An 11,739-nucleotide genomic window follows, 5' to 3' on the forward strand; every position below is an offset into this window, starting at 1 on the left:
CAACCTCTTTGTTAATCACCCTTTAACTTTCCTCCAGTGAAGTGGTAGTCTGACCTAGAGTGGGCAACCCTTTGATTTTGGCTGGGAGGAATGAAATAAGGCACTGGTGGAAACAGCCTTAAGCATATGCAAAGTAGAAAAAGTAGGAGAGTAGCACACATCATGGATAGGCTTGAAAGAATTAGATTTTGTTCAGTAAATGTTGATAAACGTCGACTTCACTGTACAGACACAGCTGACAAAATATGTCCCTCAATAATTATTTAAACTTTCAGATAGGCAAAGGAAGAAAAATTCTCCTTGAAAACTTATTAGAGTTTGATTTATTAAGGCTGTTTACTTTGTATATTTTGACAATTTGTCTTTTAACAATTATGAAGATATAACTTTTTAAGACAACTGTCATTAAATAATGATTGACTGACACCCCCTATTGTCTGACACCTCCCGCCCCCAAAGTCTCCTGCAACTGTGAACATTTAAATCAATAAAAATAAAATGCTGAAAAATAAACATTGAAATTATATAAAAAAAGAAAAGGAGGACTTGTGGCACCTTAGAGACGAACCAATTTATTTGAGCATGAGCTTTCGTGAGCTACAGCTCACTTCATCGGATGCATTCAGTGAAGTGAGCTGTAGCTCACAGAAAACTTATGCTCAAATAAATTGGTTCGTCTCTAAGGTGCCACAAGTCCTCCTGTTCTTTTTGCGAATACAGACTAACGCGGCTGCTACTCTGAAACCTGTCATTATATAAAAAAAGTGATTCTGCCAAACCTAGTCACGGATAAATTTAGTGCTTTCTCTTCAGGATTAACATGATGACTGTGCTAAATGCCCATTTGTACAGAAAAGGTAGGAGCTAAAACAGCCAAGCTACAAGCTCTGTGTAATTCTAATGAATATGATCAGCCTATCAATACATCTTCTCCAGCCTCAATCCCAGTCTGTATGCTTTCCTCTCTCATCCCAAAATGGGACTCTGAGCTATCCCTCCTGCTGGGAGTTTTTAACCCCTTAATCTACCCCCACTATCCAAGTCCCTCCTATGATGGGATGTACCAGGGCTTTTCTGCCCCCTGCTGGCGGCATCACCACCCTGACACACCCACATGGAGTGGGAACATCACCTGGGAAATAGGGGCAGCAAGTTTAGGTCTCCAGGCACTGCCTAGTGAACCACTCAGGCCCTGGTACTGGTGGAACCAACAAGACTTAGTCCTCCAACAGCTGGGAGGAGACCCAGCGGGTGAAATAAGAATGCTTGCCTTTTTATTATGAAATGCTGGGTGGAGCTGGACCAGAACAGAGTTGCTCCCCAGTGCTAACAAAAAACATTCAGGCACTGGTCAGAACCTAATTATTCAATGGCACCTTCAAGTAAAAACCTGTGACAAACTGGCAGTGGTGATGGTGCTGTTTAGAAGGCTAGGTGGCCATTTTTTGTCAAATTTCAATTAACTGTTACAGGAGTAGCAAAGGGCTTACTCCACACCTTGCTCCTGCAAACTTTAATACCCCCTGACTCCTCTCAGTCCTCTTCTCAGCTTCTCTTACTCTCTGACCCTGAAACTCACTTCTCTCACTGTGTGGTGGGGAGTGCTCCCCCTACTGGTCCTGCAAGAACTGAATTGCTCCAGGTGAGCCTAATCAGACAACAAACAGGTGAGCGTTAGGCTGGAGGCAGCTAATTAGAGGGAAGCTCACCTGTGAAGGAACAGATGGGGTTTCTACAAAATCCAGGAGGCTGGCACAGAAGGTAGTAGGTTACAAACTAGGCAGATGGGAAAGGCAGTAGGAAGCTGTCACTCTCTGGGAAGAGCAGTCTTGGAGCTGGCACACCCAGAGAAAGGAGTGGAACTAGGAGTTGGTAGGAAGTAGTCCAGGGAAGGAGTAGTGAGGGCTGGAAGAGTAAAGCCCAGAACTGCTGAGCTGAGGGTCCCTGGACTGGAACTCAGAGTGGAGGGCAGGTCTGGGTTCCCCTACCAGCCACTGAGGGAGTGGCATTGGGGCAGTGAATGGCAGACTGCCTAGGACTATTGGTGGACTGCACCCCAGAAGGGGGAACACTAAGTGACCTAGCCAGAGGGCTAAGTCATGAAGAGGATGCTGTGGGTCAGGACCCACAGAGCTAGAGAAGCTGCAGACCAGAGTTGGAGTGACAGCATGCAAACCGTTGATGGGGATGATGACTTCAAGAGCTAATCCCCAGCGTGTCCCAGAGGAGGTGCCTGCACAGTGGTGAGTGGAGCATTCCATGACACACTGGAGTAATTTCTGTTAGCCTTCGAACATAATATGATATCCCTTTGGCTATTAAAACCCTTGACTTTTCAACTACTGTCCCCACTACTTTTCTTCCCTTTGCCTTGAGAATGAGGTCTTCTCCCTCTGATTTGACTTGCATTCCTCTAATTCCTTCTGGGATCTTGTGCAGTTGTTACTATCCCCTGCCTTACTCCACTGAAATTTGTTCTCTCGGACATGGTTAGGAAGAAACTTCCCATATGGGCTGGTAATACCATAATTGTCTGCTATTAAGTCTCTTGTAACTTTCTCTGACACACATGGTTCTGGCCATTGTCCAAGACAGGACACTAGACAATATATACCTTGGGTCTGCTCTGACGTGGTACTTCCTATATTCCTCTTTTCTTATGTTTTTTTCAATATTTGCTTAAAATTTTCTGGTTTGGGGAATGTTCCTGCTTGTAAGTGTAAAACTTTAAAACTAATTTTAACTGTTAAAAGTCATTTACCATGAATAGTGTAACAGTTGTTGCTGGGGAGTTACTTGAACTAGCTGCGTTGTTCTGTTCTTTGACCTGCCTTTCCTCTGCATTCCCCTCCAATCCATCCTTCATGCCAAAAGCATCTTCTTCTCTTGTCACTTTGACCATATCAATCCATCTTCAAACACTGTATGGTTGCTGGTTTCCCCTGATTTTTTTTCTCTCATGCTGACTTTCATGATCCTGCACAGTCTATCCCTTGCTCTCTTTATCCTTCTTTCTTTCTAGCTCACAATATTCAGCCCTAGCCCCCATCCCTTTGTATCGGTCTCCCACTGTGATTTCCATGCCTTCACTATGCCCCTCATGCAGATGGTTCCATGCACCAAGCAAACTCTTTGCCTTCGAATTCCTCCTCAAAATACACTTGACTCTTACCCTACTTCCAGTTCCCACTCGCGCACCATGAACTATGGCTGTCTGGATAGTTTGTATTTGAGCTGGTGTGACCCTCTCAGTGGCATGTGTTACACTTCCTGCTCTGTGCCCGTCTACGGAGGTTGCATGTTATTACAGTCCCCAGCTCTAGAGCCTTGGCTCTTTAGTTCAAACTACAGCAGCTTAGGGTCTTACCTCTGATGGTCTCTGGTGCAGTCTCTGGTGTGTCTGCCAAGAAGGCAGCTATCACGCTGGTAGGTTTCAGTCTATTCTTTTCCTAAAGTGCCAGCCATAGAGTTGGTGCTCTCCCGCCCCCAAAGTCAATAACAATGACGACAACAACAGTGATTTGGGTTCTATATAACCCATGACCTAGAGGAAACAGGCTCCACAGGCTATTCTCTGGCCCTTTTAAGAACCAGACCATAAAAATATATACTTACTCAGCAAAAGACATAAACTAATGGCTCATGTTCCCAAGTCATCCTTGAGTTCATGGGGTTATGAATGTGTCCCTTACATATTGATAGGAATTTCCTGAATAGGTAGGGTTGCCAATTTTCTATTCGCACAAAAACAAACACCCTTGCCCCGGCTCTGCCCCTTCTCCAAGGCCCCGCCCCTGCTCACTCCATTCCCCCCTTCCATCTGTTGCTCACTCTTCCCACCCTTACTCACTCATTTTCGCCAGGCTGGCTCAGGAGGTTGGAGTGTGAGAGGGGGTGAGGGCTCCGGCTGGGGGTGCAGACTCTGGGGTAGTGCCAGGGATGAGGGGTTTGCAGTGTAGGAGGGGGCTCCAGGCTGGGGCAGGCAGTTGGGGTATGGGGGTGTGTGAGAGGGGGTGAGGGCTCTGGGTGAGGGGGTGTGGGCTCTGTAGTGGGGCTGGGGATGCAGGATTTGGGGTGCAGGAGGGGGCTCTGAGCGAGAACCGAGGCATTTGGAGGGCAGGAGAGGGATGGGGCATTGGAGGGGGTCAGGGGCGCAGGCTCCAGGCGGCGCTTACCACTACTTCCAGGAGCTGCTTGAGGTATGTCCCCCCTCCGGCTCCTATGCCGAGGCATGACCAGGCAGCTCTGTGCGCTGCCCCGTCCTCAGGCACTGCTCCCATTGGCCGCGGTTCCTGGCTAATGGGAGTGTGGAACTGATGCTTGGGGCAGGAGCAGCATGCAGAGCCCCTGGCTGCCGCTACATGTAGAAGCTGGAAGGGGGGACATGCCGCTGCTTCCGGGAGCCACACTGAGCCACGGCAGGCAGGAAGCATGCCTTATCCCCACAGCACAGCGGACTGGACTTTTAACAGCCTGGTCAGTGGTGCTGACTGGAGCCGCCAGAGTCCCTTTTCAATTGGGCATTCCAGTCGAAAACCAAACACCTGGTAACCCTATGAATGGGGCCTCAACCCGGCAAATCACTTAAGCACATACTTAATGTTAAACATTGAGTGACCCACTTGAAGTCAATGGGACTTTCTGCTTGGTTAAAGTTGATATTCATGCTTCAGTGAAAGGACACTATGATGTCAGTGCTACTCAGTGCTCAAAGTTAAACATGTGTTTAAGTGTTTTACAGAATAGAGAACAATAAGCCTAACACAGACAAAAAATAAAAAACTAAGTCAAATTTAAGGTTGAGAGGATATGTCAGTAGCTGATTGTAAAACATAGAAATAAAAAAAACACGAGAAACCCATGTCATTCAGGGTAAAAAGTTAAGGATTTTTGTAAGTCTTTGAAAAGGAAAATGCTAGTTAAAAAATTGCAGAGTTGGTATGGCTAATATTCCTTTCCAGAGAGACTCCAAAAGAAACAGATTTCCAGATCCACCGTGCTTCCAAAGTCTTGGGCAAAGATTGTCTTAGCTTTCTATTGCTACCATCTACACTAGCCATGAATCCTTCAGTGTAAATGTTGTCTGACAACAGGCAGCCGGACATTAGAGCAGGGATGGCAGACTTCTTCCCTCCTAGTGGCTGGATTTGAATCAATGCATACAACCTGAACACATGACCAGAGCTTAAGCTCTAACCAGGTCTCTCAGCATATGTCTACGTTGCAATTAACACCCTTGGCTGGCCCATGTCAGCTGGCTTGGGCTAAGGGGCTGTTTAACTGCAGTGCAGTCGTTCTGGCTTGGGCTGGAGCATCCTAGAGCCCAGTGTCATGACCCATGGGTCTCAAACCAGGGTCTGCAGGATTTATAGATGCAGCCACACTCCAACCGTCCATCTGGCAGCCTGCTGATGCTTGTTTCCCTGGGACCCATGAGGCCCAGCCCCAGATGTAGGCTCTGTCCCTGCGCTCCTAGTGGCAGAGTCCCAGAGCAGTTGATTGGCCTGGTGAACCTACTTAATATAGCAGCAGGAACAGGGAGCTGCCAGAACAACTGGGCTACCCCGTTCTGGATTTTGTTCCTTGTACTTCCCTGGCTTGATTTCCTAGCACCGTGACCCAGCATGGCTCCTGGCATCTGATTCATGATCTCCAGTTTCATTCCTGCTTCTGACCTCCTGGTATCCTGACCAAGCTGATTCCTGGCTCTTTCTGTCTTGTGACTGTGGACTCTGGCTCCTACTACTTGGTCTGGCTGCCCACAACCCAGATGTGACACCCGGGCTCTAGCCCAAGCCTGAACATCTACGGCACAATTAAACCACCCCATAGCCTGAGCCCCACGAGCCTGAGTCAGCTGACGTAAGCCCGCCGGGGGTATTTAACTGCCATGTAGACATACCCTAAGTGTCTGTAGTCAGTAACTTTTCGTAAGCCTAGAAGGAGATGCTAGTATTTGTACTAAATCTAGCATATCAGGAAGCTGCCCTTAATGTATCTTATTGACAGCTTCCCCTTCCCAACCACTGTCTTGCTTTTTGAGGGCGGGGAGGAGTGCAAGGGAGTTTGTCCTGTGAAAAACCTAAATTGCACCAACAGCTTTGCAGCCAAGACCTTTCTTGGTGAGGACATATGGAATCAGAACATTTTAAAGGGTGCTCTACTTTGGAAATTGAACTGGAGCCAGACACGTCTCAGGGCTTGTCTACATGGGGACAATTAATCCAAATTAATTTTCAAATTGGATTAGTTAAACCCTTAAATCCTTGTGTGGATACTGTTATTTAGAATTAAATTGGCCTTCATTTGGTTTAGCTTAGCCCATTTCCAAAAGGTGTCCACACAGGGATTCAACACAGTTTGAGTAATCCACTTTAAATTCATGCCTTTATTTAATTCAGATTAATTTTCCTGAGTGTTCCTATGTAGACAAGCCTTTTAAAGGTAGTGGAAGAAAAGAAGACTCTCAGAATTATACAAGCACTTCACCATGTTAGAAATGGGGACAGTTCTTAACAAGATTCCAGCCACTCTCTGCTGATCCAGGGCAAAGAATCTGACCTTTTCAGCTCAGACCTTTACTTAAGCAAAACTCTCAGTGAGGAAAAGTGTAGTTTTGATTGCTAGATCAGACCCTTCATCCTATTATCAGATCTGCCTGACAGTTCCTTTTTGTCAAGAACAATCCGTTGCACCAACAGAGGCTATTTTTGCTAACATGTTAGCTTTGGAATGCCCAAATATTAAGGAATTAGATATTAATTCATTTTTAACTCTGTAGTACTTGTCTTAGACTCGAAGGGTGAAATCCTGGCTTACTAAATTCACTGGGAGTTCTGCCATTGACTACATTAGGGGCCTAGGTGCTAAAACAATAATCATAGGGTATGTCTACACTACGGAATAAGGTTGAATTTATAGAAGTCGGTTTTTTAGAAATCAGTTTTATATATTCGAGTGTGTGTGTCCCCACAGAAAATGCTCTAAGTGCATTAACTTGGCGGAGCGCTTCCACAGTACCGAGGCTAGAGTCGACTTCCGGAGCGTTGCACTGTGGGTAGCTATCTCACAGTTCCCGCAGTCTTCGCTGCCCATTGGAATTCTGGGTTGATATCCCAATGCCTGATGGGGCTAAAACATTGTCGCGGGTGGTTCTGGGTACATATCGTCAGGCCCCCGTTCCCTCCCTCCCTCCGTGAAAGCAAGGGCAGACAATCGTTTCGCGCCTTTTTTCCTGAGTTACCTGTGCAGATGCCATACCACGGCAAGCATGAAGCCCGCTCAGGTAACCGTCACCCTATGTCTCCTGGGTGCTGGCAGACGCGGTACGGCTTTGCTACACAGTAGCAGCAACCCATTGCCTTCTGACAGCAGACAGTGCAATACGACTGGTAGTCATCCTCGTCGTGTCCGAGGTGCACCTGGCCACGTTGGCTGGGAGCGCGTGGGCAGACATGGGCGCAGGGACTAAATTTGGAGTGACTTGACCAGGTCATTCTCTTTAGTCCTGCAGTCAGTCCTATTGAACCGTCTTATGGTGAGCGGGCAGGCGATACGGACTGCTAGCAGTCGTACTGTACCATCTTCTGCCAGGCAGGCAAGAGATGAGGATGGCTAGCAGTCGTACTGTACCATCTTCTGCCGAGCAGCCATGAGATGTGGATGGCATGCAGTCCTTCTGCACCGTCTGCTGCCAGCCAAAGATGTAAAAGATAGATGGAGTGGATCAAAACAAGAAATAGACCAGATTTGTTTTGTACTCATTTGCCTCCTCCCCTGTCTAGGGGACTCATTCCTCTAGGTCACACTGCAGTCACTCACAGAGAAGGTGCAGCGAGGTAAATCTAGCCATGTATCAATCAGAGGCCAGGCTAACCTCCTTGTTCCAATAAGAACGATAACTTAGGTGCACCATTTCTTATTGGAACCCTCCGTGAAGTCCTGCCTGAAATACTCCTTGATGTAAAGACACCCCCTTTGTTGATTTTAGCTCCCTGAAGCCAACCCTGTAAGCCGTGTCGTCAGTCGCTCCTCCCTCCATCAGAGCAACGGCAGACAATCGTTCCGCGTCTTTTTTCTGTGCGGACACCATACCAAGGCAAGCATGGAGGCTGCTCAGCTCACTTTGGCAATTAGGAGCACATTAAACACCACACGCATTATCCAGCAGTATATGCAGCACCAGAACCTGGCAAAGTGATACCGGGCGAGGAGGCGACGTCAGCGCGGTCACGTGAGTGATCAGGACATGGACACAGATTTCTCTGAAAGCATGGGCCCTGCCAATGCATGCATCATGGTGCTAATGGGGCAGGTTCATGCTGTGGAACGCCGATTCTGGGCTCGGGAAACAAGCACAGACTGGTGGGACTGCATAGTGTTGCAGGTCTGGGACGATTCCCAGTGGCTGCGAAACTTTCGCATGCGTAAGAGCGCTTTCTTGGAACTTTGTGACTTGCTTTCCCCTGCCCTCAGGTGCATGAATACCAAGATGAGAGCAGCCCTCACAGTTGAGAAGCGAGTGGCGATAGCCCTGTGGAAGCTTGCAACGCCAGACAGCTACCGATCAGTTGGGAATCAATTTGGAGTGGGCAAATCTACTGTGGGGGCTGCTGTGATGCAAGTAGCCCACGCAATCAAAGATCTGCTGATATCAAGGGTAGTGACCCTGGGAAATGTGCAGGTCATAGTGGATGGCTTTGCTGCAATGGGATTCCCTAACTGTGGTGGGGCTATAGACGGAACCCATATCCCTGTCTTGGCACCGGAGCACCAAGCCGCCGAGTACATAAACCGCAAGGGGTACTTTTCAATAGTGCTGCAAGCTCTGGTGGATCACAAGGGACGTTTCAGCAACATCAACGTGGGATGGCCGGGAAAGGTGCATGATGCTCGCATCTTCCGGAACTCTGGTCTGTTTCAAAAGCTGCAGGAAGGGACTTTATTCCCAGACCAGAAAATAACTGTTGGGGATGTTGAAATGCCTATATGTATCCTTGGGGACCCAGCCTACCCCTTAATGCCATGGCTCATGAAACCATACAGAGGCAGCCTGGACAGTAGTCAGGAGCTGTTCAACTACAGGCTGAGCAAGTGCAGAATGGTGGTAGAATGTGCATTTGGACGTTTAAAGGCGCGCTGGTGCAGTTTACTGACTCGCTTAGACCTCAGCGAAACCAATATTCCCACTGTTATTACTGCTTGCTGTGTGCTCCACAATATCTGTGAGAGTAAGGGGGAGACGTTTATGGCGGGGTGGGAGGTTGAGGCAAATCGCCTGGCTGCTGGTTACGTGCAGCCAGACACCAGGGCGGTTAGAAGAGCACAGGAGGGCGCGGTATGCATCAGAGAAGCTTTGAAAACCAGTTTCATGACTGGCCAGGCTACGCTGTGAAAGTTCTGTTTGTTTTTCCTTGATGAAACCCCCTGCCCCTTGGTTCACTCTACTTCCCTGTAAGCTAACCACCCGCCCCTCGTCCCTTTAATCACCGCTTGCAGAGGCAATAAAGTCATTGTTGCTTCACATTCATGCATTCTTTATTCATTCATCACACAAATAGGGGGATGACTACCAAGGTAGCCCAGGAGGGGTGGTGGAGGAGGGAAGGAAAATGCCACACAGCACTTTAAGCACAGCACTTTAAAAGTTTACAACTTTAAAATTTATTGAATTACAGCCTTCTTTTTTGGGGGCAATCCTCTGTGGTGGAGTGGCTGGTTGGCCGGAGGCCCCCCCACCGCGTTCTTGGGCGTCTGGGTGTGGAGGCTATGGAACTTGGGGAGGAGGGCGGTTGGTTACAGAGGGGCTGCAGTGGCAGTCTGTGCTCAAGCTGCCTTTGCTGCAGCTCAACCATACACTGGAGCATACTGGTTTGGTCCTGCAGCAGCCTCAGCATTGAATCCTGCCTCCTCTCATCATGCTGCCGCTACATTTGAGCTTCAGCCCTCTCTTCAGCCCACCACTTACTCTCTTCAGCCCGCCACCTCTCCTCCCTGTCATTTTGTGCTTTCCTGCACTCTGACATTATTTGCCTCCACGCATTCGTCTGTGCTCTGTCAGTGTGGGAGGACAGCATGAGCTCGGAGAACATTTCATCGCGAGTGCGTTTTTTTTTTCTTTCTAAGCTTCACTAGCCTTTGGGAAGGAGAAGATCCTATGATCATTGAAACACATGCAGCTGGTGGAGAAAAAAAAAGGGACAGCGGTATTTAAAGACACATTTTATAAAACAGTGGCTACACTCTTTCAGGGTAAACCTTGCTGTTAACATTACATACATAGCACATGTGCTTTCGTTACAAGGTCGCATTTTTCCTCCCCCCACCGCGTGGCTACCCCCTCAACCTTCCCCCCTCCCTCTGGCTAACAGCGGGGAACATTTCTGTTTAGCCACAGGCAAACAGCCCAGCAGGAATGGGCTCCTCTGAGTGTCCCCTGAAGAAAAGCACTCTATTTCAACCAGGTGACCATGAATTATATCTCACTCTCCTGAGGATAACACAGAGAGATAAAGAACGGATGTTGTTTGAATGCCAGCAAACATACACTGCAATGCTTTGTTGTACAATGATTCCCGAGTACGTGTTACTGGCCTGGAGTGGTAAAGTGTCCTACCATGAAGGACGCAATAAGGCTGCCCTCCCCAGAAACCTTTTGCAAAGGCTTTAGGACTACATCTAGGAGAACTGCAAATGCCAGGGCAAAGTAATCCTTTCACATGCTTGCTTTTAAACCATGTATAGTATTTTAAAAGGTACACTCACCAGAGGTCCCTTCTCCGCCTGCTGGGTCCAGGAGGCAGCCTTGGGTGGGTTCAGGGGGTACTGGCTCCAGGTCTAGGGTGAGAAACAGTTCCTGGCTGTCGGGAAAACCGGTTTCTCCGCTTGCTTGCTGTGAGCTATCTACAACCTCCTCCTCATCATCATCTTCTTCGTCCCCAAAACCTGCTTCCGTATTGCCTCCATCTCCATTGAAGGAGTCAAACAACACGGCTGGGGTAGTGGTGGCTGAACCCCCTAAAATGGCATGCAGCTCATCATAGAAGCGGCATGTTTGGGGCTCTGACCCAGAGCGGCTGTTCGCCTCTCTGGTTTTCTGGTAGGCTTGCCTCAGCTCCTTCAGTTTCACGTGGCACTGCTTCGGGTCCCTGTTATGGCCTCTGTCCTTCATGCCCTGGGAGATTTTGACAAAAGTTTTGGCATTTCGAAAACTGGAACGGAGTTCTGATAGCACGGATTCCTCTCCCCAAACAGCGATCAGATCCCGTACCTCCCGTTCGGTCCATGCTGGAGCTCTTTTGCGATTCTGGGACTCCATCATGGTCACCTGTGCTGATGAGCTCTGCATGGTCACCTGCAGCTTGCCACGCTGGCCAAACAGGAAATGAGATTCAAAAGTTTGCGGTTCTTTTCCTGTCTACCTGGCCAGTGCATCTGAGTTGAGAGTGCTGTCCAGAGCGGTCAGAATGGAGCACTCTGGGATAGCTCCCGGAGGCCAATACCATCGAATTGTGTCCACAGTACCCCAAATTCAAACCGGCAACGTCGATTTAAGCGCTAATCCACTTGTCAGGGGTGGAGTAAGGAAATTGATTTTAAGAGCCCTTTAAGTCGAAATAAAGGGCTTCATTGTGTGGACCGGTGCAGGTTTACATCGATTTAACGCTGCTAAATTCGACCTAAAGTCCTAGTGTAGACCAGGGCATAGACATGTAGGGCTGGAAGGGACTTAGCCCTGGT

The 11,739-nt window shown here is 48.3% G+C and overlaps 1 protein-coding gene across 1 annotated transcript; it reads right to left on the reverse strand.

Moving 5' to 3' along the window:
- Positions 1-9,962: 9,962 nt before the first annotated feature.
- Positions 9,963-11,477, reverse strand: LOC140909927 (uncharacterized). Its single transcript, XM_073340017.1, has 2 exons — positions 10,765-11,477; positions 9,963-10,178 (listed from the first exon to the last, which is right to left on the reverse strand). The coding sequence occupies exons 1-2, from the start codon at positions 11,345-11,347 to the stop codon at positions 10,093-10,095; spliced, it is 669 nt and encodes a 222-aa protein (XP_073196118.1). The 5' UTR covers positions 11,348-11,477; the 3' UTR covers positions 9,963-10,092.
- Positions 11,478-11,739: the final 262 nt, after the last annotated feature.

This window comes from Lepidochelys kempii, chromosome 4 (assembly GCF_965140265.1).
Source record: "Lepidochelys kempii isolate rLepKem1 chromosome 4, rLepKem1.hap2, whole genome shotgun sequence".
Classification (NCBI taxonomy): Eukaryota; Metazoa; Chordata; order Testudines; family Cheloniidae; genus Lepidochelys; species Lepidochelys kempii.